General features: G+C 68.2%; 3 protein-coding genes across 3 annotated transcripts; 1 reads left to right on the forward strand and 2 right to left on the reverse strand.

Annotated features, from left to right (window-relative positions):
* Positions 1-182: 182 nt before the first annotated feature.
* On the forward strand, positions 183-1977 carry LOC309407837 (heat shock protein beta-7-like; the record flags this gene model as incomplete). Its single annotated transcript, XM_082003481.1, has 3 exons — positions 183-324; positions 1067-1218; positions 1789-1977. The coding sequence occupies 3 exons, from the start codon at positions 183-185 to the stop codon at positions 1975-1977; spliced, it is 483 nt and encodes a 160-aa protein (XP_081859607.1).
* A 496-nt stretch (positions 1978-2473) lies between these two features.
* On the reverse strand, positions 2474-14454 carry CLCN2 (chloride voltage-gated channel 2; the record flags this gene model as incomplete). The annotated part of the gene is made up of 22 exons (XM_082003528.1): positions 2474-2790; positions 2869-2955; positions 3035-3139; positions 3331-3369; positions 3973-4023; positions 4378-4623; positions 4703-4854; positions 4988-5121; positions 5219-5432; positions 5660-5770; positions 5948-6017; positions 6419-6574; positions 6652-6736; positions 6821-6922; positions 7043-7322; positions 7927-8005; positions 8119-8196; positions 8268-8401; positions 8857-8985; positions 9093-9224; positions 9697-9853; positions 14404-14454. 22 exons carry the CDS (start codon positions 14452-14454, stop codon positions 2584-2586), a joined length of 2799 nt encoding a protein of 932 aa, XP_081859654.1. The 3' UTR covers positions 2474-2583.
* A 2948-nt stretch (positions 14455-17402) lies between these two features.
* On the reverse strand, positions 17403-24119 carry CHRD (chordin; the record flags this gene model as incomplete). Its single annotated transcript, XM_082003902.1, has 19 exons — positions 17403-18064; positions 18222-18325; positions 18433-18489; positions 18616-18709; positions 18793-18993; positions 19256-19369; positions 19456-19697; positions 19784-19940; positions 20026-20142; positions 20229-20335; positions 20433-20580; positions 20670-20752; positions 21253-21393; positions 21468-21609; positions 21708-21804; positions 22719-22836; positions 22913-23050; positions 23472-23598; positions 24090-24119. 19 exons carry the CDS (start codon positions 24117-24119, stop codon positions 18032-18034), a joined length of 2250 nt encoding a protein of 749 aa, XP_081860028.1. The 3' UTR covers positions 17403-18031.
* Positions 24120-24325: the final 206 nt, after the last annotated feature.

Here is a 24325-nt window from a genome sequence, read left to right on the forward strand (position 1 = left end):
GGCGGCGGCAGCGGCACGTCCCCCGCCTCGCGTCCCCGCAGGGTGACGGCGAGGCCTCGGCCCTTATCTCGCATTCCTGGGGCCGGGGTGTCTAATTATGGGCATCTGGCGGTGGCGGTGGTGGCAGGCGGCCGGCCCCCTCCCCGCGGCCGGGGCCTCGGGGGGCACGGGTGGCAGGCGCCATGGCCTCGCTCGGCTCGGCCTCCGCGTACCGCGCCGAGCGCATCAGCACCTACGGCCAGGGGCATGGCGAGCCCTGCTTCGAGGGTGACCGGCGGCACGGCCCCTTCGGGGTGCGGGCACACGAGGCCTTCGGGTACCCAGGTACCGGGGATGGGGGGGGTCCCTGCTACCCCAAGGGTTATCCAGCTGCCCCGTGCCTGGGCACAGCGTGGGGGCGGGGGGAGCCCCGGCTGCCCTCCAAGTGCCCCATGGCTCTCTGGACTGTCCTCCAACTCCCCCCGCCAAGTCCCCAGTACCCCCAGTGCCCCTGCTGCCCCCAGGCGCACCGGGCCCCCAGCACCCCCCTCCTCAGACCCTTCTGAGCCTCCCAGTGCTCCCAGACCCCTCCACGTCCCTTCCCACCCCTCCCAGACCATCCTGCCCGTCCTTTTGTCCTCAGCCCCCCTGTACCGCCGACCCCTTGGTGTGCCCTGTTACACCCCCCGCCCTTTCCTGTACACCCCCAGAACCTCCCTGTAACGCCAGTTCCCCCAATCCTTTCCCCCCAGACTTTCCTGGCTGTCCCCTGTGCCCCCAGCGTCCCACACCATCCCCCTGCTGTCCCCAGGTCACCCAGTGCCCCCAGAACCTCCCAGTGCCCATGGGTGCCCCCAGATCCCCCAGTGCCTCCTGCTACCCCCAGACCACCCAGTACCCCCCATACTCCGGTGCCCCCACTTCCCTCTGCACCCTCCCTCCCCCCAAGCACTGCCAATGTCCTCAAACCCCCGGTGCCACTTGCTACACCCATCCCTTCCCAGTGTCACCAGCTTCTCCTGCACCCCCCAGTGCCCCAGCCCCTGGGCACCACGCCCCATGCCCAGCAGCCCCCCGATGCCCGCAGGGTCCCCAGGCGCCATGTGCCCCTGCAGCCTGGGCGCCTGGGTGCGTGCCCAGGGTGACACCTACCAGGTGGTGGCCGACGTCAGCCAGTTTGAGCCCCCCGACATCGTGGTGACCACCTCCAACTGCCACGTCGCCATCCAGGCCGAGAAGGTGAGGATCCCTGGGGGGCAACATCCCCCTCCCTGGCCATGGAGCAATGGGAGTCCTGCCCCACGGCTCCCGTCCCGCAGCGGGATAACTGGGAATGGCCCCTGCCGGCACTGGGGTAACTGGGAGCTGTGTCCTGGTTGATGGGACAACAAGTAGCTTCTGCTCCACTGCGCTTCTCCTGCACTGGGGTAACTGGGAACTGCTCCTGCTGGCACTGGGATAACTGGGAACTGTCCTCACTGCAAATGGGGAAACTGGGAACTCCTGCCCTGCCCCTCTGCTTGTGGGGGGCAATCGGGAACAGTCACTGCTGGCACTGGGGTGACTGGAAATTACCCCACCCCCAAGACTGAAGCAACTGGGAGCTGCGCTCTGCTGGCAATGGGGTAACTGGGAATTGCCCCTAAGTCACCGAGGATCTGGGAACTGCCCTCCTGAGCTCCCTGCTGGAACTGGGGCTACTGGGAGCTGCCCCATCACTAGCACCAGGGTAATTGGGCATGGGGTACATGCCGCTATGCCATGCTGTGCTGTGCCGTGCCCCACCGCACCAGTGCTGCATCCCCACAGGTGGCCAAGGATGGCACCGTCTGTGACACCTTCACCCACAAGTGCCAGCTGCCCGAGGACATGGACCCGCTGTCAGTGAGCTGCACCCTCACCGAGGCTGGCACGCTGGTCATCACTGCCCAGCGCCGCACCGGCGCCCGCCCTGGCGAGCCCCCGCAGCCGCTGTACCGCAGCGAGGCCACGCTGTGAGCCAGCACCGGGTAAAGGCTTCTCGCCCCAAGCGATGCCAACCCCAGCGTGTGGCAAGGTTCAGCCGGTGCCCACTGGCCATGCCCCCACCCTGCCTCTGGCCCCTTGGTGCTCTGGCACTGTTTATAAAGTCCTTTTATTAAATTAATATAAAAATCTCTGTATTTACATGGGGGGGACACACAGTGGAGAGGCAGCAGGATCCCGCTTCCCGGTCATGAGGCACTGGGGAGGAGGGCAGCGCCCACCCGTGTCCCCGTAGGTGCCCCAACCTGATGCCCCTCTGGTCCACGTGCCACCCCGAGCAGGGTCATTGGGGTGCCCATGGGTGGGGGGGGTGAGCACAGTGGCCATGCTGGGGGCACCTGGGCTGGGGAGGGGCAGAGGTAGCAAGGTGGGAAGCCCCAGGAGCTGGCAGGGAGGTGGGGGGAACGGGCAGGCTGGGGGGCACCTGGCCAGCCACTGGCACAGTGTGGAGGCAGCAGCACTGGATTGAGGGTGCCCACCCCTACGCCGAGCCCGGCATCGGTGGGCACGGGGCAGGCATCCCCCAACACCCACTGGGAGCCCCTGCGGCACCTGGGGACACAGGGAGGGGACCCCATCTCACTGGCCCTTGGGGATGTCGTTGTTGTCGTCGTCCCCGGGACCGGCCTCACGGGGCATGGGGTGGTGCTGGTGGCGGTCCCAGAGCTGGCGCAGAGCGGTGGTGTCGGGCTCGCCGGCGCTGGTGGTGCTGTCGCGGAAGCTGGCGAGTGGCGGGCGCACCTTCACCCCCTTGGCCGTCAGTGAGCCCTCGATGACCTTGCGCAGCTGTGGGCACCCCAAACCCATGGGCAGGCGGCTCCGGGTGCACCCCCGTGCCCCCCCACCCCACCCCGCCTGGCTCACCTCCTTGAGGGACACCATGCCGACCAGGCGCCCAATGCTGGTGACGTACGCTTGGTCCAGGCCCAGCAGCGAGAAGATGGTGTGGGTCTGCAGGAAGAGGAGGCTAAGTTGGGGGCCTGGGGGGGTCCGGGGGAGCAGGCGGTGGTCCAGGGGGGCATGGGCACACCTTGTGCAGCGAGGTGTGCTCCACCAGCTGGAAGGGCGCAGGGTCTATCTTGGCACTGCTGAAGTCCACTGGCTGGTCCAGCTGCTGCTCCTCCCACTCCAGGATCTGGGACACACACACATTGTGGGGCAGGGCGAGGGGGCACAGCCCCCAGGGTGCTAGCAAGGGCTCCCCACTCTCCCTGCACCCACCACTATGGGGGCATTGCCCCCCCCCGCTATGCCTTGGCACCCTGCTGGGATCTCCTGGGTCCCTGTGGGCAGGAGGGTCCTGCCTGCCCCTGCCCATCCCCTCACCTCCGCCGGGGTCATCTTGTCACCCAGATCCATCTCCTCCTGCGAAAGAGGTGCATGTGAGCGGCCTGGCAGGGCAGCAGGCAGCGTGCCTGCACGCCGCTGCGGGCAGGATGTGGGCAAGGCATGGGCAGGGAGCAAGCAGGGTATAGGCAGGGTGCAGCAAGGCCGCAGGCAGCGCGGCAGCAGTGACAGGGTAGGGTGCCGGCAGCACATGCAGGCAGGGTGCAGCCAGCACGTGGGCAGGTTGCGGGCGGAGCACAGGTCAGGTAACATGATTGGTTGAGAGGACAGAGGTCACACCACAATTAGCCAAGGCGGAACAAGCCAGGCTTGTGATTGGTGGAGAGAAAGCAGGCTGTGCCATGATTGGCACAGCAAAGTGGGGGCCAAATTCCGTGGCTGTGATTGGCTGAGAGGCTGCGGGTTGCGCTACTATTCGCCAGGCAGATTTGGGATTAGGAGGAGGTACGCTGTGATTGGCCGAGCAGAATCGGGGCAGTCTGAGATTGGCTGCACAGGTGCAGGCCAAATATGATTGGCCAAGCAGAATCGTGCCAGTTCTCTGATTGGTTCAGAGGATCTGTGCTGGGCTCCGATTGGTTGAGAGGAGCCTTGCCCAGCCGGTGATTGGCTGCAGCTTACCGTGATGGAAATGCGGACGTGTTTGGCCTTGCGATAGGCCGTGCCCTGGGCCTGGCACCATGCGGGGAGAGACAGCGGTGTTAGGGCATGGCCTGGTGGTGCCATGGGCAGGGCCGGGCAGGGCCGGGGTGGGCCAGGCAGGGAGGCCAGGGGTGGGAGAGGGATGGGGAGGGACAGGCAGGGCTGAGCAGCAATGGAAAGGGGTGGGACAAGAATGGGCAGGGGCGGGCAGGATGGGGCAGGGAGGAGGAGGGCTGGAAAGCGATGGGCAGAAATGGGCAGGACTGGGAAGGAGTGGGAAGGGATGGAAAGGGACGGGAGCGACGGGAAATGATGGCAGTGGGTAGAAAGGGCCGGGCAGGGGTGGGCAGGGGTGGGCAGGGCCAGGCGGGGCCGGGTGCTCACCTCGTTGGGCGCTGCGGCGGTGTTGGCACAGAAGAGGCTCTTGAGGGCGATGCTGGTGTGGTCGGCGGTGCTGGCTGCGGGCGGGGGGGTGTCAGCGGGGGAGCGCAGGCAGGGGCTGGGAGGGCCGGGCGCAGACTCACCAAGGGGGGTCTCGGCCAGGCTGCTGGGCACACGCTTCAGTGCCGGCTTCAGGGGCTTGCGGGGGGCAGTGCGGGCAGGGGCGCCCGAGGAGGCCTCCGTGCTGATCTGCAGGGGGACGGTGGAGGTGGCATGGCGGCTGGGGGCACCCTGCCCGGGCATTCCCCCAGGCGGCCACCCCCCTCACCTGGAAGCGGATGCTGGCATCGGAGAGCCGGTGCCCATCCTCAGCCAGCGCCTTCTGCCGCAGGGCCTGGAGCCGGCGCTGGGGGCTGAGCTGGTGGCTGAGCAGGGCCCCCACCTGCGCCCGCTCAATGGAGCCCAGCAGGATCATGGACTCTGTCGGTGGCAGTGAGGGGCTGCGTTGGCTCCAACACCCCCTTCACCACCCCCCCACACCCTGCCGGCACACCCCGCCGGCACACCCCATGGCCGGGGTGGGCACCGGCAGAGCCCCCTGCCTGTGTCTCACCAGCTGACTCCACCAGCGGCAGGCTCTTCATCTTGGTGCTGTGCAGGACGTGCTGCAGGTCCCGGTACTTGCAGTTGAGGGTGACATAGTGGATGTCCCGCACCATGATGTCCTCCACCCGCACGTTGTATTTCCTGCCCAGGGAGGGTAATGGTGGCCTCAGAATGATGCCACCTCCTCCCCTTGTGGCTGGTGAGGGGCTTGGGGACAGGGCAGGGGACACACACTCACTCGTGGTGGCCCCAGCCCAGCTCAGGGAGGTAGGGCAGCTTCTTGATGCGGATGATGCTGTCGTAGAGGGAGGGTTGAAGACTCTGGGCCACAGCGTTGGCCAGGATGACAGCAATCATGACCGGCAGGATGTGAGAGATCTGCCCCGTCAGCTCAAAGACGATGACAGCCGTGGACACCGTGTGAGTGACAGCACCTGACAGTGCGGCCGCCCCTGTGCCCGTCCCCGGGAGACACAGGAGTGGCTGTCAGGCGCTGCCTGCCAGGCTGGGTTCCCAACCCAGGGCATGCACCACAGCCCGAGCCTTTGGGACACCCACCGTGGTGCGGTCATCCCCACTCCCTAGGGATACCACCTCAGCCCTGGGGAACCCACCATCTCCTCTGGAGCATCTCCAAGTGATGCCCGCTATGGTGGCCCTGTGCCAGCCCAGTGCTTACCCACCACAGCGTAGCCCCCCGGCACGATGCGGTAGGTGTTGCTCTCAGTGTGGATGCCATCGGGGAACCAGGCTGCCATGCTCTCCCCCACCAGGCGCCCAAAGGCTGCCCCTGCCCAGAGAGAGGGGCTGGGAGCGGGTGCGGGGGCTTTCCTGGCACCCGACCCAGCCTCAAGTCCTCTCCTCCACCCTGGCACTGCCGGGGAAGGGGACACCCATGGGTGCCCCAGCGTAGGCTGGCAGGTGGCTCCCTCCTCCTGCTGTGCCTGCGCGGTGTATAGGCTCTCACCGATGACGAAGACGGGCATGAAGGCTCCGCAGGGCACCGGGATGGTGGTGGCCAGGGCTGACATCCAGAACTGCACAGGCGACACAGGCACCTGTTAGTTGCCCCAGCCCAGCCCTGCCTCTGTCGTGCCCCACAGCTGGCTGCCATGGAGCAGCATGTGGGCAACCACACTGTGCCAAGAGGCAGCCCCGCTCCTCCCAGGGGCACCCTGCCAGCAACTCCCCGGTGGCACCTGGGGGCACCTGGCCAGGACCTCCCTGCTGGCACCTTGGCGGCTCCCAGACAAGATCTCTTTGATGGCATGTCGGTGGCAGCCAGCCAACGCCTTTGTGGCCTCTTGGAGCAGCCACCCAGTGCTTCCCGGTGCTGCCTTGCTGGCAACTACCCATGACCTCCCTGGCAGCATCCAGGAGCCCTTCCCCAGAGCCTCCTGGTGGCACCTCAGGGCTGGCAGGAGTAGGAGGCACCCACCTTCATGAGGATGAAGATGACGAGTGTGACGAAGACGTTGGAGCGGGGGTGCCGCCAGGCCTCCAGGATGCCCAAATACTCGAACTCGTCACTGAGGCCCTGCTTGGCCCACGTCTGGTTGTCGAAGAGTGTCACCAGGGTGTCCTTCTGGGTGAGCTGGAGAGGGGCAGGGGTCGGCTGGGGCTGGCAGTAGCCCCAGGGTGGGGACTGATGTGCTACCCCACGGCAGGTACCTGGCCGGCCATGAACTGTCCGAAGCCGGGCGGGAAGGTCAGTGTGGAGATGAGCAGCGTCACCAGGGCAGGGAAGAGCAGGCGCCTGGCGGGATGGTACGGGACAGTGGGTGACGTCGGTGCAGCCCTGGCTCCTCTGCCCCGATGCCAGGGACCACCAGTCACCTACTTCTTCATGAGGAAGCGGTTGATGGTCTTCTGGCGGCGCATGAACTGCACAATCTTGCGGTTGAAGTAGACGAAGAGCGCGCCCCCGAAGCCACTGGCGATCCTGGGCAGAGGCAAGTGGTGAGCACCCGTGTGCCCTGCTGCCACCACTGCCACCAGCACCACCAGCACTGCCGCTGCCACCCCGGGGCCACAGGACGGGTGCCACGGCAGCCGCACTCACCCGATGACAGCAAAGGCAGGCAGCTCCTGCAGGTCGAAGGGGAAGTCAAGGCGGAAGCGGGTTTTGAACAGTGCCGTGATTGTCTCTGGGGGGCGGCGGGGGTCAGTGGGGCTGGGTGGGTGGACCCGCGTGTCCCCCACCCTGCCGGAGGTACCTTCGTCCTTGTTCCAGACGGCGAGGACGCGGAAGATGAAGGCGCTGAAGGTGGCGGCAAAGAAGCCACGCCAGTAGTTGCGGACCGCGAAGAAGGTGGAGGTGACCTCGATGCTGAAGAGGACGCCTGGCACCGGGGAGAAGCGCACAAGGGAGGCGGCGAAACCCAGAAGGGCCCCCAGCGCCTGGCGTGCTTCCCACCCCGAGCCTATGCTCGTGCACGGCCCGCCGGGGTCCAGCCGGCCCCACAGACACACTATAGGATGGTTCAAGGGCTTCCCTGGCAAAGCGCATGGCCGGTCCCCGGCTGGTGGCAGTGGACACGGCGGAGCAGGAGTCGGCACAAGCAAGAGGGTAGCGCAGGGACGTGAGCAGATACATGGCGGGTGGCGCTGGGGTGGGGGCTGCGCACGCAGACGGATGGACAGACAGATGGGGCGGCACAGCAGGCAGAGGGCAAGGAAGGAGTGAGACACGTCACCAACCTACGGGCAGGGCTCAGCGGGGCCGAAGCAGGGAGCTCCCTGGAGCGCAGGGCGGCGGGGGAGAGGACGAGAGCAGACATTACACCTCCAGGAGGACAGTGCCCGCTCCTCCCTTCTGCCTCCCCGCTGAGCGACACTGCCCTCTCCCGTGCCAGCCGTCCTGGGGGTGCTGCTCGCCTTGCCCCGCGGAGCCCAGTGCCCAGGCGGGAGGTGCGGGGGGGGCGGGGGGCCCCGGGGTGACCCTACCTCCAATGGGGGCAGCGAAGCAGCAGCCGACACCGACAGCACAGGCGGCCGCCAGCATTTCGATGTTCCTTGCCTCATTCTGTGGGCGAGCCAGGGGTGAGCGGGCACTGTCCCCCCGCTCCACCCTGGGCGCTGCCAACCTTGCTGGGGGGCACAGGCAGAGCCCCCCTGGGGCCAGCCCGCCCTGCTCACCTCGTAGATGCCCCCGAAGAGGGAGAGGAAGCGGCTGAGCAGGGCCGCGCACATGCTGGCGATGTGGACGAAGGGACCCTGCGGGGACAGCGGGGGTGCTGAGGATAGTGCCGCCCCCCCGCCTGCCCTGCCCCAGGCAGTGCCCTCACCTCCTTGCCCAGGGGCATGCCGCTGCCCAGGGCGCACGTCAGCCCGATCACCTTGGCCACGAAGGTCTTGAGGGTGAGGTACTCTTTCAGCACGACGCCCCGCAGGATGGTCTTCATCTCGGGGATCCCCGAGCCTGGCACCGTGGGGACAGCCCTGACCCACAGCCGTGGCAGGGGGACACCTGGGAGCCCCTGCCCCATCATTCTGGGGGAGATTCCTGATGCTCTGCCACCTCCCCCCCATAAGGAGACCTCAGAGACATCTGTCCCCACAGTACAGTCTCCAGGAACAGCCCCATGGCCATGTAGGGACACCCCAACCCATAGCCCTGCAGGGACCCCAAATCCACAGCCTGCAGAACACCCTCTGAAGACCAGCCCATAGCCCTAGGAAGATCCCAGTCCCATAGCCCAGGAGGACATCCACCCCATAGCTCCCAGAAGACCCTCTGAAGAACAGCCCATAGCCCTGGGAAGACCCTCAGGACCCCCAACTCCATAGCCCAGGAGGATACCCATGCAGCTCCCAGCCCCCAGCCCCAGAGAGGAGACACCCTGTTAAGGCGCAGGCAGCCCCCTCGTGCCTTACCCACGGCCTGGGGGGCGAGGATCTGGGTGAAGCCGGCCGAGAAGGTGATGAGCACAGTGGGGTAGGTGACCCAGGCCAGGTACTGCAGCAGCACGTTGGTGTCCAGGCCCCCGTACATCCACTTCTGGGCTGCAGGCAGAGCCAGCGAGGTACGTCACGGGTGGCAAGGGGCACGACACGGCCCTGTGGGATGGTCTCCCCGTGACACCCCGGGTAGCCCACTGGTGTCCACTCACCTTGGAGGCAGGTGGCGATGGCGAAGTCCATGGCCCAGCTGACCAGCGCCATGACCAGCCCCAGTAGGATGAGGAAGACCCAGTCCTCGCCCACCTTGGAGATGAGGAACCGCTGGCACTGCAAGGCGCAGACTGCGGGTACAAGGGCAGGCTCAGGGCCGGATGCCCCGGGGATGGGCACACCGGCGCGGTGGGGCCAGGCTGGCAGGGACACGAGCACTGACAACCGGCAGCACCAACCCAGCACCGGCTGGGAGCACCACCCTGCCCAGCCATCACAGCCGTGCTGCAACCACCGGCGCGCAGCCACACATGGTGCCGCCGGGCACGCACCTCCCACCGGCATGGCCCCCCTGGCATGGCCCCCTGGAGGGGCTGGGGGCCCCCCGTGGCTCTCCGCGGTGTGCCCGGCTATTTTGGGCCATTGTGTCCCCGCTGCCCGGCGGGCAGGTGGCAGTGTCCCTGGTGCCAGTGTCCCATGACAGCCGGAGAAACCCTACCCGCTGCCCCTACGGTGAGGTGGGCAGCCGTGCCCAGACCATGCTCTGCTGTGGGGCTGTGCCCACTGGTGTCCCCCCATGTCCCTGTGCCCAATGGCCCTTACCACGGCAGGGGCCACAACGGCCCTGGGTGTACTCCAGCAGCTCGGAGGGGCGGCGTGGCCGGGGTGTGGCCCCCTCCCCGTGCCCCTGCTGTAGCCGCAGCCGGGCCGCCTCGTCCTTGGCGAAGGTGCCCAGGTCCTGCGTGTAGCGCCCATACATCTGGGGGAGAAGGAGGGAGCAGGGGCGTCACAGGGGGCTGGACCCCCATCTCCAGCGCCTGAGTGGGGAAACTGAGGCAGGGGAGCAGCAGCCACACTGGCAGGGCCTCCCAGTACCGGGGGGTGCCAGGCGAGGGGACAGGTGGCCATGGCACCCTGAGGGGAAGGGGCAGTGGTGCCTCTGGGGGTCCCCAGACGCCTGCTGGGGCGTGGGAAGTGGCCAGGCAGATAAGGCACACAGGGATCAATGGCGATCATTTTGCCCACGTGCCCGGCGCAGGAAGCCGGCACTGCCGGTACCAGTCCCCGGCCCTGCCCAGGTGCCCCAGGCAGAGGGTGGGGAAGGGCCTCTGGTGATGGGAGCACGGCCAGCCTGGCCAGGAGACTCTCTGAGGGCTGGTGTCGGGGTTGTGCTGGTGCTTTGCAGGAGCCTCGCCTCAGCATCACTAAAAGCAGGGCCGGGATGCCCCCCCTGGAGGCAGCCTCAGCAGGCCATGCGTGACATGAGCTGGCCGGTCTCAGCCAGCAGCAGGGAGGCAGGAGGGCAGTGCGGGGCAGGGCATACACCCAGTCCCTGGGGAGAGGGGGGACACAGCATCAGGTGCAGGGTGGTCCCTGGGCTGTGAGGAGGGGGTTTGGGGAGCAAAGGAGTGCGAGGGGCTCCGTGCCCACGTAGGGGACACCCCCTCCTCCTCGGGTGCCTCCTGCCTGGCCGTGGCACGTGGCCTGGCCCTGGCAGGGGGGTGGCCCTGGCAGTGCCTCCTGTGCCGGCCAGGATCTCTTTGTGCCTGTCCTCCCCACTGAGCTGGGGGCATTTGTCCCGCGCTGGCGGGCACTGCCAAGGACTCGGTTGCTTGGTTTCCGCTTCACTCCCCCCAGCACAACCTGAATGCCAAGTGCCAGAGGTTGGCCCGGCACAAAGGGAGGTTTCAGGGCTGCAGGGGCCCCATCAGGCTCCCACGTCGGGGCGACGTGAGCCCCATGCCGATGGCGTGCCCACCCGCCGTGCCGTGCCAGCGCAGCGCGTGGCTGCCCAGCCGGGGCGCAGCCGCCCTCCCCCTGGCATGGCCTGTGCCAGCGCCCGGCAGAGGGGCAACGCCATGGGTGGGCACTGCGCTTGGCACGTGGGCAGCCTAGCCCCAGCTGCCGGCGGCAGTGCCTGCCATGGGCGCCTGGGTCCCATTCACAGCCCGCCCCGGCCCGCCGGCACGTGCCAGCTCCCCGTGGGGACGGTGTGAAGGTGCGTTTCTCAGGAGGAATCGCTCCTGCCCAGGTCCCTTTGGCAGGGAACAGAAAGCAGCCAGAGTGGCGCCAGGTGGATTCTCTGCTGTCTAATACCTGGGTTGTGCTCGGCAGCAGGAAGGAGGGCAAGGAGGCAGCCAGGGAGGGGGTCACATTCATTTCCATTGCTGACCCCCTCCTAGAACAGATGTCCCCCCCCCCAAATCCTGCTCAGCATGGGCTGGGTGGCTCCTCGCCCTGCACAAGCGGGGCGGAGATGCCGGCACGGGGAGGGGTCTGGATCCAGCATCGGCTGCCAGAGGAGGACCCTGGCCCCGCATGGGGCCTGGTGTTCAAAGGCTCTCTTCGGGCGAAGCTTGTTTCCTCTGGAAGACTAAACGGGCGGGCGCCCTGAGGAGTGCTGTCCCCCTGCCAAGCGCCTGCCTCCCCCAGCCCCGCTGTCGCCCCACGGCCAGTCCCGGTCGGGACCAGGGCACCCCCAGGCTGAGTGCCCCCCAGATCGGCTCTGTGCCCACCCCCTGGGGCCGTGCCAGAGGCTGGCACGCTGCCCCCCGGGTGTCGGGGCAGCTGGTGGGGATGCCCAGTCCCAGGGTGTCCAGCCTGGTTGGGGGGGGTGGGTTTTGCTCTCCTTTGCCCCCCCGCTTGCAGCTAACTCCCTTGCAACAACAGGGATGCAAGCGAAGGGGCCGTGCCACCCCGCGGCCACCTGCCACCCCGTGCCACCCCTTTGACCCATGCCATGGCCCCACAGGCAGGACATGAGACCCTGGGGGTGCCCCATAACGGGGCCGGGCAGCCACAGCCGCCGTGCTCGCAGCCAGCATGGCCACAGGGCCACGGCGAAGGCCAGTGGTGGGCTCTCTCCTTCCTCCTCCTCCTCGTCCTCCTCCTCCTGCTCGGGTTATTTTTCCACAAAGGCCTTTTGAAACACAAACAGCTCCGGGACTCCGGCCTCCGCCGCGAAGCAGCTGAACAATCACAGTGCCGGGCGGGCAGGGAGCGGGCACGGGGGGGCCTGGCGAGGGGCACCCGGGGACATGGGCACAGGCCGCTACGACGGTCCCGGGCTCCTGCGCTGTGGGCACCAGCCGTGCCGCAGCCCCCCGGGCCGTGCCAGCCCATGGTGCCCACTGCGCCCGGGTGATGCTGCTCCCGGGGCAGGTGCTGGCATCTGGCGCTGCCATGTCCCTGTGCCACCCTGTCCCACAGCACCGAGCTTGCCTGGCAGCGGTGCCCACCTCTGCACGGCTGGTGCCAGCCAACCTCCCCCCTGCCAAACTGTGATCCTGAGGAGGTATTTAAAGACAGGAGCGCGGGGGGTCCCCCGGGCTGGCAGTGGGCAGGGGGAGGCTGGGGGGGTGTGTCACGCTGCCCGTCTTAGCTGGGCTCTAATCGCCCTGAGCGGCTCCGCAGCGAACAAGGGCAGTTTGTCAAGCTTAATCCGTGCCCCCCCCGGAGGCCCTTTGCTCCCTGCTACAGCAGCCTGGCATGTGGGGGGCACCACGGCTGGCGTGGACCCCAGCACCCATGGCATAGCGGGGGGTTCTGACTGGCACCCAGGAACGGTTGTGGGTCCTGCAGGGACCTTTAGGGCTCGGGCTGTGCCAGCCCCCAGTGGCACCATACCCAAGGCACCCCAGGGCTGGGGAGATCTGGGGGAGGTAAGGATGTGGGGTGGAGATGGGGCTCTTTGGGCACGGCTGGGCACAGCCCTGCAGCCTGGCTGTGATGCCCCGGTGGTGGGCATGGGCAGCAAGAGCTGTCCCCAGGGCTGTCCCCAGGGCTGTCCGGCTCAGACCAGCCCGTGCCAGGCTCTGGCTGGATCCTGACCGTCCTGGCACATGCTGGCAGGAGCTGGTGGTGGCTCAGATGCACTGGGGAGGGCTGGGCACCCCTCCTGCCCAGCATGTGCCCGGGCGGCTCCCACAAGCCAAGCGTGAGACTGTGGGACAGGCACCTGCACCCAGCCTCACCCACGAGCCCCAGGCAGTTTCATGAGCCTTGCCACAGCCCGGAGGCCATGGGGACGGATGCCCTTGAGGAGCCCAGGGCATGGGTGCTACCCCGCCCGGAGGAAGGGAGGGCAAAGTCTGTCAGTACGGTGCAAAGCTGCCCCGATGCCAGCCCAGCGTGTCTCTCCCTTCCCGCAGTGCCCACAAGCTCCTCCGCCTCGCAGTGCCCAGCTGGGCTGGCCTCTCTGCCCACCCACCATGGACACAGCGCCGAGGGGGACAGTCCAGTACTGGGGGGCAGAAGAGGCACCCCCATGTCTCGCATCAGACAGTGCTGCGCACCCCTGCTTGTGCCCCCGGCTTCTCCACAGCTCAGCTGTGGCGGGGAGGCACCATGGGGCTGATAAGATCAGAGACGTTGGGCATGGCCGGGGCTCCCATGGCCCGCTGGTGCCCCGTAGCCACCCGACAGCGGCCGAGATGGGGCAGCTTGGGGTGGGCACTGAGGGGCACCCCCAGACAAGGGCCTCGTGCTTGGAAAGACAAGGCGGATGGTGCCCGGCGCAGCAGTGCCTTGATGCTGCCCTGTGCCTGCATGCCAGGTGGGCAAGCCCCAGCAGGGCCAGCCCCGGTCGCAGCAACAAGCTCAGGCTCTCGGCAAACTTGGGCAGCCATGGGCACGGGTACCCTGCAGCAGCTCAGCCCCCTCCTTCCCTGCCCACCTCCCCAGCCCTGCCTGGCTGAGGCCTTTGCCAGGGCAAAGTACCCATTTGCTGAGCTGCCCCGGGCACGGTCCCAAGCAGAGGCCAAGGGAGAAGCACCTTTGCCCAGCATGTCTGAGGGCCATGGGCAGTGGAGGGGTTGCGGGCACGGCAGGGAGGGAGGACGGCTGTGGGGCAGCCGGATGTCAGCGGGGAGGCCTTGGAGAGGACAAAGTCACAAACGTGGGGCTAAGGTTGCAGGTGGGGGAGATACGCTATCTTGGGGGCAGAGGACTGGGGACACGGAGCGCGGGGGGTGAAAGGTACCCGGGTGGTGCCTGTGGGAGTCCCCACAGGGCGGGCATCATCCCCCCAGAGATGAGGGGGGTGGGGGGAATGGAGGGGTGTGCAAAAGTCCTGCCCTGGGGGTGAGGGCTCAGCTGGGGTCCTCCACCACATGGGGGATGGTGGGGTGGTACCCCCACACAGGTGCCCTGCCCGAGACGGCACCCCAAACCGGGCACTGCGGAGCTAACAGGCACTGCCCCGCTGAGCGGGGCAGCACCCCCAAACCGCCCATCATCCCCAGGCGTGCCGCCGCGCCCCGCCGCTCCCAGTGACCCCCCGGTGCCTCCACCGGTGCCGGCCGCACTCACCAAGGTCTGCTCATACTGCAGCGCCCGCTGCGCCTCGTTCCCGGAGGCCATGCTGCCGCCGCTCCTGCCCGTGCCGGTGCCGGTGCCGGTGCCCGCGGCGGCTGCTCCTCCCGGGCCGTGCGGGGCGGGCCCGGGGCACTGCCCGGGGGAGGGACCGGCCGCGCTCCGCCTCCGCCGGCAGCGCCCGGCACCGGCAGCCAGCGCCGAGCACCCGGCACCGGGCAGGGGGAGCCCGGCCGGGGAGCCCTGCCCCGGCGGCGGGGTCCCTTCCACCCGTGGTCTTTGCCCGCAGCTGCGGGTAGCACCCGTGGGCAGGTGGGGGGTGCAGGTGGGAGGTAAAAGCTGGCGTGAGGTGACCGCAGGTACAGGTCCCTGTGGGACACGTTGCTCCCTCTCCCCACGGGCGCAAGGGGCTGGCGTGGGACTGGCACTGCCACGGTGCCTGCCTGCCTGCAGTCCCTCCCGGGTGGGGTTTGGGCAGCGGGGCAGGAGCGGGGAGGACGGTGTGGGGGGCACCGCGGGTAGCCAGCACCCAGGCCCATGGCCGTGCCTGGCTGGAGGGCAGGCGTGGGGTGCAGCATGCCTGAGGTCTTGGAATTGAGGGCGCAGGAGGAACCCGTGGATGCCCATGGGTGGCAGGGCACCTCGGCACCCTCACCAGGGGTACCCCAAAGCTGGCAGGGAGCTTGTCCTTACCGTGATGCCGCTCAGCACCCCTGGGGCTGCCAGCCCCAGGGAAGGAAGGTGGGCTCCGCTCTTCGCTGCCAAACCCGCCGGGCAGCAGTGGCTCAGCCCTCTCCAGAGGGGCACTCGGGCAGAGCTTGGCACCACAGTGCTTGGGCAAGGCGCTGCAGCATGGCAGGCTGGCTGCCGGGACCGCCGCCTCGCTGCCGCCACGGGCTCAGGGGCAGGGGCAGCTGGCAGGGCCAAGCTCGCCCTCCTCCCTGGGTCACCACATGCGCTTTTGTGGCAGGAACTGGGTGTGGGGAAAGATGGAGCCGTGGCACTGCTGGGCTGGAGCTGCAGGACCAGGACTGGGCTAGTTCTTGCCGCCCAGGTGCCGCCCTCCAATTTGACGTTGGCACCCCCAAGGGTGGGTGATGACGGCCGGGCTGGGGGCTGGGATATGCCCTTTGCCAGCCTGGGGAGGGTTCATCGCCGGACACGAACCGGTTTGCAGCAGGGCGGCGATAAAATGGGCTGCCTGCTCATTGTGTCCCCGGGCACGGAGCTTCCTCCTCGCTCATCAGCTCCTGGCACTGCCCCGTGGCAACTGGGACACTCATCCGGAGGGGCAGCCCCGTGCCAGGACACACGCTTTGCCCGCTGCCGCCAGTGTGCCCAGCCACAGGCCATCAGCACACTGCAAGGCCACCATGGGTGCTGCCACCCTGCTGGCACAGGCACCCACGTGGCCGTGGGCACGCACAGGGCAGGACACCCAGCCAGGGCTCTGTACCAGTCCAGTATGCCCCAGTGCCATCCTCCTATTGCCCTACCACTACCCCAGTCTAGCCCAGTGTCACCTCTGGTGCAGTCCCAGTATTGGCAAACACTGTCCCACTATAGCATTGTTGTTGTGCCAGTATGCCCCAGTCCTCTCCTAGTATAGCCCAGTGCTACTTTCCTTAAAGCTCTGGCACTGTTCCAGTGTATCTCAGTATAGCTCTGGTGCTGTCCCAGTTGTCCCAGTGTATTCTAGTACAGCACAGTGGCGTCCACAGAGGTGCCCCAGTCCCCCCCATTGAGGAGTCAAGGGCAGGTGTCCTTATGAGCTAAGGCAAGACCTTGGCCCAGTGCAGCTGTACTGGGGTGACTGGGGGAGCGCTGCCCCAGAGCATGCACCCTGGCACCGGTTAAGGGTGGCTGTGTGGCACCCCCAGCTCCGGGCACTTGGCTTGCTGTGGGTGCTGTGGATGCTGGGGGCAGGTGCCTCCGTGGGCGGCAGCTGGCTTGGGGCCCTGGGCTGGGCTCTGTGCCACGGTGGAGGTGCGGGGGACAGAGCCCTGCTGTCCCTGTGCCAGCGGGCACCGTCACCAGGCGCTGCGTCTGCAGCCCCCCCCACGGACACAGGCCCAGCCACAGGCACCAGACCCTGCTGTGGTCCCCTCCGGTACCACCCTACACCCACTACCCCCCAGCCTGCTATGGGTGCCCCCAGCCTGGCTCTGGCTCCCAAGCCCTGTGTTCCCCAGATACCCTCCCCAGCATGCGCGCCCCCAAAACCAGCAAGGCAAGGGCCTGCAAATCCCACCGGAGCCCAGGGTGGGACGCAGGGGCGCAGCCCTGAGCCCGCTGCTGCCAGGAAGAGGCGGGGAGCCAAGTGGGCAATAGCTCTGGTTTTAATAAATACATGGGGACCCCCGTCCCTGGGCACCATAAATTACGTGACAAGCCCGGCCGAGCTGGGGCGGGTACAGGGAGTCGGAGGCCGGAGGGATTTTACACTATGTACAAGGTGGGTGCGGTGGGTGCGGTGGGTGCGATGGCCGCTGCGCCCGCCGGCCGGGGGAGCTCGGAAGCAGAGGGAAGTGGCTGCCCCGGCCTCCACCAGCCCGGCCGCTGCCCGCCAGTGCGAGGGGGCAGGGCAGCCCTGGCATCGCGGCCGTGCCGAGATGGGGTGCTCGGGCTGGGCTCCTGGCCGTGTCCACCCCGCCGTGCTCCTCTGTGCCCCCCGCCCTGCGCGGGGGTGATGGGCGGTGGGGACCCCCCCACGGCCACCCGGCCTCGCTGCTCGCTCGCCCCGCTCCGGGCAGCGGTCACTGCTCAGCGGCTCCACGCCTCCGCCCTGGCGTCGTGGACCTTTTCCTGCGCGTCTGGGGGGGCATCTGGGGCTGTAGGGGGGAAGTGGGGCTGAGAGATGGGCACGGCTGGTGCCAGGAGGGCGCCTGGGTTAGTCCCAGCCATGGCTCAGCACCCGGGGGGCTGGGAAGGAGCACAGGCCGCTGGGGGGTGTTGGGGGGAGCAGTGCCCACCTGCGGGCACTCGCACTCACCGCGGCACTTGGCGCAGCAGGGGTTGTCCCTCCTGGCGGGGCTGGCACAGGCGGCCGGCGGGCACTCCTGGCGCTGGCAGTGTGTCTCCCCCGACTGCAGGGCGGAAAGAGGGGCTGAGCGCGGGGACCAGGGGGCTGGTGAGTCCCCGGTGTGCCCACCGCTGGCTGCTCTCCCACCAAAGTCCCCAAAGCACTGGGGGCCGCTACGGGGCACCTCTCCTTCCCCTGGTGCCACCTGAGGCCTGGCACACTCACCACACACCAGCACAGGATACACTTCATTTCTCCGAAGGGGGGCACAAAGGGGTGCCAGCTCTCGTTATTGAGGTACCAGCGGCGCCCGAAGCGGCACGCCCGCGGCCCGTCCGCCTGCATGGTGTCAGCCAGCTCGGGGACGGTCTTCTCCGAGGCTGCAGGAAAGGGCACTGGGAGGGGCACGCATGCGGCGGGGCACCCCGCGACATCGCTGGCGGTGGCATTGGGAGTCGCAGGGCCCGTGCCAGGGGTGCCGGGAGACCCAAGGGCAGGAGGGGGATGCAGGTACCTGGGCACTGCTTGCAGCAGTCGGAGGGACTGGCGCGCACGGGGTTGGCGCAGGTGAGCCGTGGGCACTGCACCTTCTCGCAGTGCACTTCACCTGTGGTGCCCTGCGGGCAGCGCGGGAGGCTCACGGGGGGCACGGGGCAGTTGGTACAAGGCACACACCCCACTCCCAGATTTGAGACTCTGCTACAGTGCCTGCTCAGGGCAGCCACCATGGGAGCCAAGGGAGCTTTGCCAAAGCAGGGTGGGGGTCTGAGTGGGGACTAGGACCCACACTCACCTTGCAGGTGCAAATGGCACATTTGATGAGGCCGAAGGGGGGCACGACGGGGTGCCAGCGGGTGCCAGAGCCTCGCCATGTCTTGTCCCCATCGAAGTAGCAGCCTGGGAGAGGAGGAGGAGGTGGGCACAGCCCCCACGGGGGGAGTAGGGCTGCTGGGGAGGCCAGTGGGGCAGAGCTGCCCCCTCAGTCCGTGCCTGCTGTCACTCACCCTCGCTACTGTCCCGTGCCCGCTCCAGCTTCAGCTCCTCCTGCCCCATCTTCTTCTCTGCAAAGAAGAGCAAGGCCATAAGGGGGTGCAGAGGCTCAGAGAGGGACCCCCCCACCGAGTACCCATGGGGAACACCCCTGCTCCCCCAGCCTCCTACCCAGGACGCCCCTGGCCCCCGGGTACCTTCGCAGACGGGGCAGCACAGCTCCTCGGGGTGCACCTGGTGGGTACAGTTGAGGGGCTGGCACAGGATGGGGTCGCAGATCACCGTGCGCTTCTGGGGGCAGCAGGTAAGGGGTTTGTTACAGGGGGGCACCGCTGACGGGTGCTACCCCCCAGCTTGCCACCCCCGGCCCGTACCTGGCAGCTGCAGATGGAGCACTTCTTGTCGTAGTCAGGTGCCCAGCGGGTGCCATGCGCCCGGTGCTGCCCCTCAAAGAAGCAGGAGTTGGGGTCCTTCTTCAGCTGCTCCAGGTCCCTGATCTTGGCCCCCTCGGAGAGCTCGGCCTCCCCGGGGGCCAGGCGGGTCCCTCCTGCATGGCACCGGTTGGGGATGTGCACCTGGATGGGGGCATGGAGCAGGAGGGTCGGCACCGCTGGGGACCCCACTTCTCATGCTGATGCCCAGCTGCCCTCCATGGTCAGGGCTGGCAGAGGAAGCACCCATGGCCACCATACACACCACGCTGGGCTACTGGGACCACGCCACGGTGTGCCCCCCATCCTGTCCCCTTCCCACCCTGCTTTGGGCAGTGTCACCTGGCTGGAGACCCCGGGCAGTGGTGGGGATGGGTAGGGGTGCCCTGCCGAGGTGGGGACCTACCCGTCCCCGCATCTCCCCATGGGGGTGGGCTTTGGTGCTGACTTGCAGGAACGCAGTGCCCTGGGCCAGGTGCTGCAGCAGGTCGGCATCCAGGTCCTTCACCACCCCCTGAGCCTGCCGGGGCAAGAGGGGCACCGGGGGGGGCATGAGGGCTGGCCCAGGCCCCACTGTGGGGTGCCCCGTCAGGGTGCTCGCCTCACCTCGGTGCTGTAGAAACCCTTGAGGAGGCGCTTGTGCTGGTGGGGACGCGCGCCCATCTCGCCCAGCTCAGCCACCCCATGGAGGTGGGCGCTGACGGTGCCATCAGCTGGGCGGCCCAGCCCCGCCACCGAGATCTCGTAGTGCAGGTGGCAGTGCTCATCCAGCAAGAGCCAGGCGTGCCCCCCGGCGCCGCTGCCCACCGGGGGGGACACCAGCTGCCCTGCCAGCACCACGGGCAACTCTGCGCACAGACAGGGGCCGTGGGAGCTGGTGGGCGGGGGGGCTGCCCCACCGCCCCCACCACCGCCCCTGGTGCCCCCCAGGTACCTGTGTAGCGGGCGAGCAGCCCGCTGTAGGGCAGGGAGATGACCTGGCCCCGCAGCTCGCCCTCCGCCCAGTCCTTGGTGGCCACATTGAGGAAGAGCTCGTTCTGCAGCAGCATGTGAGCATCGCGGGCGCTGGGGCTCTGCCAGGTGCCCCGGGCCTGCCGCCGGCGGGAGACCACATGGGTTGGGACAGACTCACCCAAGGTCCCCATGACATGCCCCCCAGTGCCACCCAGCGCTCACCAGACCATCCTTGTAGCTGGGTGTCATATCAAACAGGACATTCCTCTTGCTTTTCCGCCGGGGTTTGGTCTCCAGCGTGATGCCCACCACCTCGCTGGCAGTGCCCACCACCTGCACCTGCGGCAAGGGTGCTGAGGGGCAGCACTGGGGGAAGGGGAGACACCCCTGGGACCCCAGGAGGGAGATGGGTGCCCCCTGCTTACCTGGTACTCCAAGGTGCCATTCTCATGAAGTGCCAGCTTGGCTGAGCCCACGGCCCCCGTCTTGGTCGGCAACAAGGCGTCCGCTCCACACAGCACGCTTTGGATGGCTTCAGCCAGGGGAGAAGGGCATGGAGGGGGGTGTGAGGTTGGCATGGGGGGCACGGCCGCCCCCCCTGCACCCCAGGGTGCCCACCCCATGCTCACTGTCACAGCTGCGGCGGGTGGTGATGGTGCCCGCCAGCTGGCGTGCGTGCCGGCCCTCCGTCTCGGCCACGATGCGGAGCTGCCCCTGCACCAGCCACTGCAGCTCGCGGGCAGACAGCTCGCTCAGCACCTCCGCGAAGTCGGGGTCCTGCTGAGGAGGGGCACGGTGCCACGGCTCAGCCCTGGCATGGCAAGCACCATGGCTGCCGGGGCATGTGGGGGAACAGACTGCTTTACCTCCACAGTGATGTTAGCACGGATCTCCCGCAGCGTCTGGTCCTGGTGCAGGATGCGGACCCGCAGTGGGACCCAGGGGGATTCTGGCCATGGCAGAAGGGTTGGACCCGCTGGACTGGGGGCCTGCGACCACTGTCCCTCTGTGCTCCAAGCCCACCCCTCTGTGCCCACCACCCCCAAATCCCTGCACCTGATCCCTCACTTTCTTGCCAGCTGCCTGTCCTGCACGCCTGGACCCCTGCACACACCATGACCCCCACCATTCCCCCCTGCACTCCCCAAATCCTTGCACAACCCAGATCCCAAACGCATCCTTCTGCACACTGACCCATACACCCTATACACCCTCCAGCACCCCCTGCCCCCCCATGCACACCCCAAATCACGCAACAACCCCTATCACACCTCAACCCCCCTCCACGCCATGCACAGCCCCTATAGCCACCCTGAGCCCTGCACTCAGCCCATGCACCCCCCCAACCCCAAAAATGCCGACCCACGCATCCCGAGCCACATGAATGCCATGCACCCCCCAGCCCTATGGCGGTGGCAGGCCCTGTGGGGTGCCCCTGCCCACCCTCACCGCCGGCACTGGGCTCCAGCAGCCCGCGGGCCATGAGGATGAAGTGTAGGTTGTTCTCGGTGTCGCTCAGCGTCAGCATGGCCATGCCCCCAGCACCCAGGTGCGTGGGGTCTGACGAGGTCAGGATGGCACCGAACGTCTCTGTGCGGGAAGAGGGGGCATGAGGGGCATGCCGGTGGGCAACCACCCGGTGGGCATACGGGAGCTGGACTTACCCGCAAAGAGCGCCCGGTGCTTGAGGATGTGCCCGTGAACCTCTCCGGAGGGCTGTGCCCGCGTGATGAGGGACACACGGAGCTGCTCCCCCCGCAGCAGCTGGACGTTGGCCTTGGACACCGTCCTCCACATCCCGCAGAGCTGCGGGCGAGGGCAGGGCTGGGCAGGGGCCGGGGGCTCCACACGCCCGGGCAGGGGGAGGAAGAGGCGCCGTGCCCCCCGCCCCCGGCCCCTCTCACCATGCCGTCCTCGGGGGCAGCACTCTTCTGCACGGGGTGTTCGAACAGCACGTTGCCCTCAGGGTCGCTGAAACGCACCCGGCTCGGCCGCCCCAGTCTGTGGGCACCCAGGGGGTGAGCAAGGACCCCCCGCCCGGCCCCCCCTCCCGCAGCACCACCCTCGCTCAGCACCGGGCACAGGCGCGCGTCCGGGAGGGCACATGGGTGTTGCCCAGCCATTGGGGGTGCACAAGAGAAGGATGACGTCCCCCTGGGGTGCCAAGCGCCATGCTCTGCCTGCCCACGCCCGGACTGGCCCAACGCTGCCGTCCCGCCAGCTGCCAGCTCAGCACGGGTCCCCCAGGCTCCCCTGCCCCGGCGCGGTGCCAAACCGGCACCGAGCGGGAGGGGGGTCCCTGCCGGGAAAGGCGGCAGGGCAGGACCCGCCGGGAGCCGAGCGCTCGGGCCCAGCTGTAAATTAGGAGCATTTTCAACTCCGTTTGGCTCCCCCAGTCAGAGCTGGAAATTAGTCACCACTTTACTATGCAAAGGGCCTGGAAGCAAGGAAGAGCAGAAGAAACTGGAGCGGGAAGGAGGGAGGGAGGGAGAGGAGCGCGGCTCTGCCACCAGCGGGCATCCGGCGACGGCCCGGCGAGGGTGGGGGACCCCGGCGGCAGCGCCCCGGCAGTGCCCACTGGCAGAGCCCAGGGGTGGCACGGACCTCTGCCCCACTGCATCCACGAACTCCATGGAGCCCTGGAGCCATTCCCATTTGTTCCTGCTCCAGACCTGGAGGCCAAGGGGCGAGGCCAGGCCCACGCCGTGGCCGTGCTGAAATCCCGGCTGCTCGCCTGGGCTGGACCCCCAGCACATTGCCCCCCTTCCCAAATCTCTTGCCCTGCCCATGCAAGGCTGTGCCACCACGGGGGGATGTTGGAAGGGAAACTGAGGCACAAGCACCACCACATCCCCCCCTTTTCCAGGGGGGTGCCCGCTGTGCCAGCCTGGGCAGAGGACAGGGGCAGGACTCACCGCTCGTAGCTGATGGAGAAGAGCAGGTAGGAGCGCAGCAGGGTAAAGCGAGCCTTGGCCACCGCGCTGGATGTGGGGTGCCACGGCTCCGGGCCGCTCGTCAGCAAGGCCACGAACTCTGGGGAGGGGATGCTGATGACGGTGGGGGGCGCAGGGGGGTGCAGGCACAGGGAGCGCCCGGGCGGGCGGCTCACCTGTGCGGGCATCGTCGCGGGCCAGGCCCTCGGAGCTCAGGTAGGAGCGGTCGTTGTAGGGCTTGTCCAGGTCGTCCTCCTTGTCCTGGAAGTACTCGAAGGTGTCGAAGGGGGGTGCGGGGCTCTTCTCTGGGGGGCCTGGCAAGGCTGGCATGGGGTGGGCACAGATCGTTGCACTGGGCTGCTTGTGCCCAAGAGCCTGGGGTGAGGGGCAATTACAAATCCCCCCTCCAAGACAAAGAGAGATGCGCCCTGCGGATCACCGCGGGGTTCTGCGCTGGGGTGCGGGTCACGCTGGGCACAGGCAGGTGGACAGGCAGGGTGTTTACCCCTGGGCACCCTCTCTGCACCCCTCCCAGGGTGGTTCGGGGATGGCTGTGCCCATCAGAGCTTCCCCCTGCCCAGTCCCTCGCGGGCACTCCAAGGACCCTGGCCGCCTCCATGACAAAGCGAACAGCCCTTTTTAGGGGTGTGCACGCAGTGCCCCCTTTCCTCTGCCCACGGGGGACCCTGTGGGTGCAGGGGGGGCTCCCTGCAGGGAGTCACCCGCCGACCTCACCTTTGGGACAGGTATGGCAGCAGTGCCCCGGCAGCAGCGTGGCCCGGGGGCAGGCGGGCACGGGGCAGTCCTGCTTCATGTTCTTGCAGTTCACTTTCCCCGCTGGCTTCCCCCGGCGGTTCCTCTGCTGCAGGGAGGGGAAGAGCCCGGGAAAGCCGTGCCAAGCCGTGCCAAGGTGTGCCCCCCCGGCACAGCCTGGCTCCCCCCGGCCCGGCCCACCTGGAGCCCTGCGGGCTGCCCGCACACCTTGCGCACCCCCAGCTGCCTGTACGGCCGCCAAGGCCGGGCCCCCTCCCCACGGCCCCAGCCCCCTGCCCAGCTGTGCACGGCCCCGCCAGCCCCGGCCTCGGGGGGCTACTCAGAGGGAGGGAGGGGGCCGGGGGCCATCCCCGAGGAGGGGGCGGAGGAATGAAGCCTGATCCTTTAAACCTCCCTTCTTCCTCCCCACTGCCGCGGGGCGCGGGGGGGGACATCCAGGTGTCCGGCTGGCTGGAGGGAGGGATCCCCTCTTCCCTTTTCCATGGGGGGGTGGTGTATTGAATGAAGGGGTCGAACGCCCCCCTGCCAGCCCCCTCCCCAGCGGGGCCGGGTCCTGGGGGATCTCCCGGGGGCACTCACCGGCTCGCAGTGGCAGATAACGCAGCGCATCACCCCGAAGGGCTCCCCCAGGTCCGGGTGCCACGTCTCCTCCAGGCCATAAAAGTGCCCCCCGAAGGCGCAGCCTGCGGAGACCCCCCACCCACCGCCGCCCCCGGTCACCTCCGGGCAGCGGGCACCCCCCTGCCGCAGCCCCGGACAGGGCCGGCACCGCCCCGCCGCCCGCGGGGCACGGCGCCCGCCCCCGGTGCCGCTCC

Source organism: Phaethon aethereus (assembly GCF_964289735.1).
Source record: "Phaethon aethereus genome assembly, chromosome: 9".
In the NCBI taxonomy this organism is placed as follows: Eukaryota; Metazoa; Chordata; class Aves; order Phaethontiformes; family Phaethontidae; genus Phaethon; species Phaethon aethereus.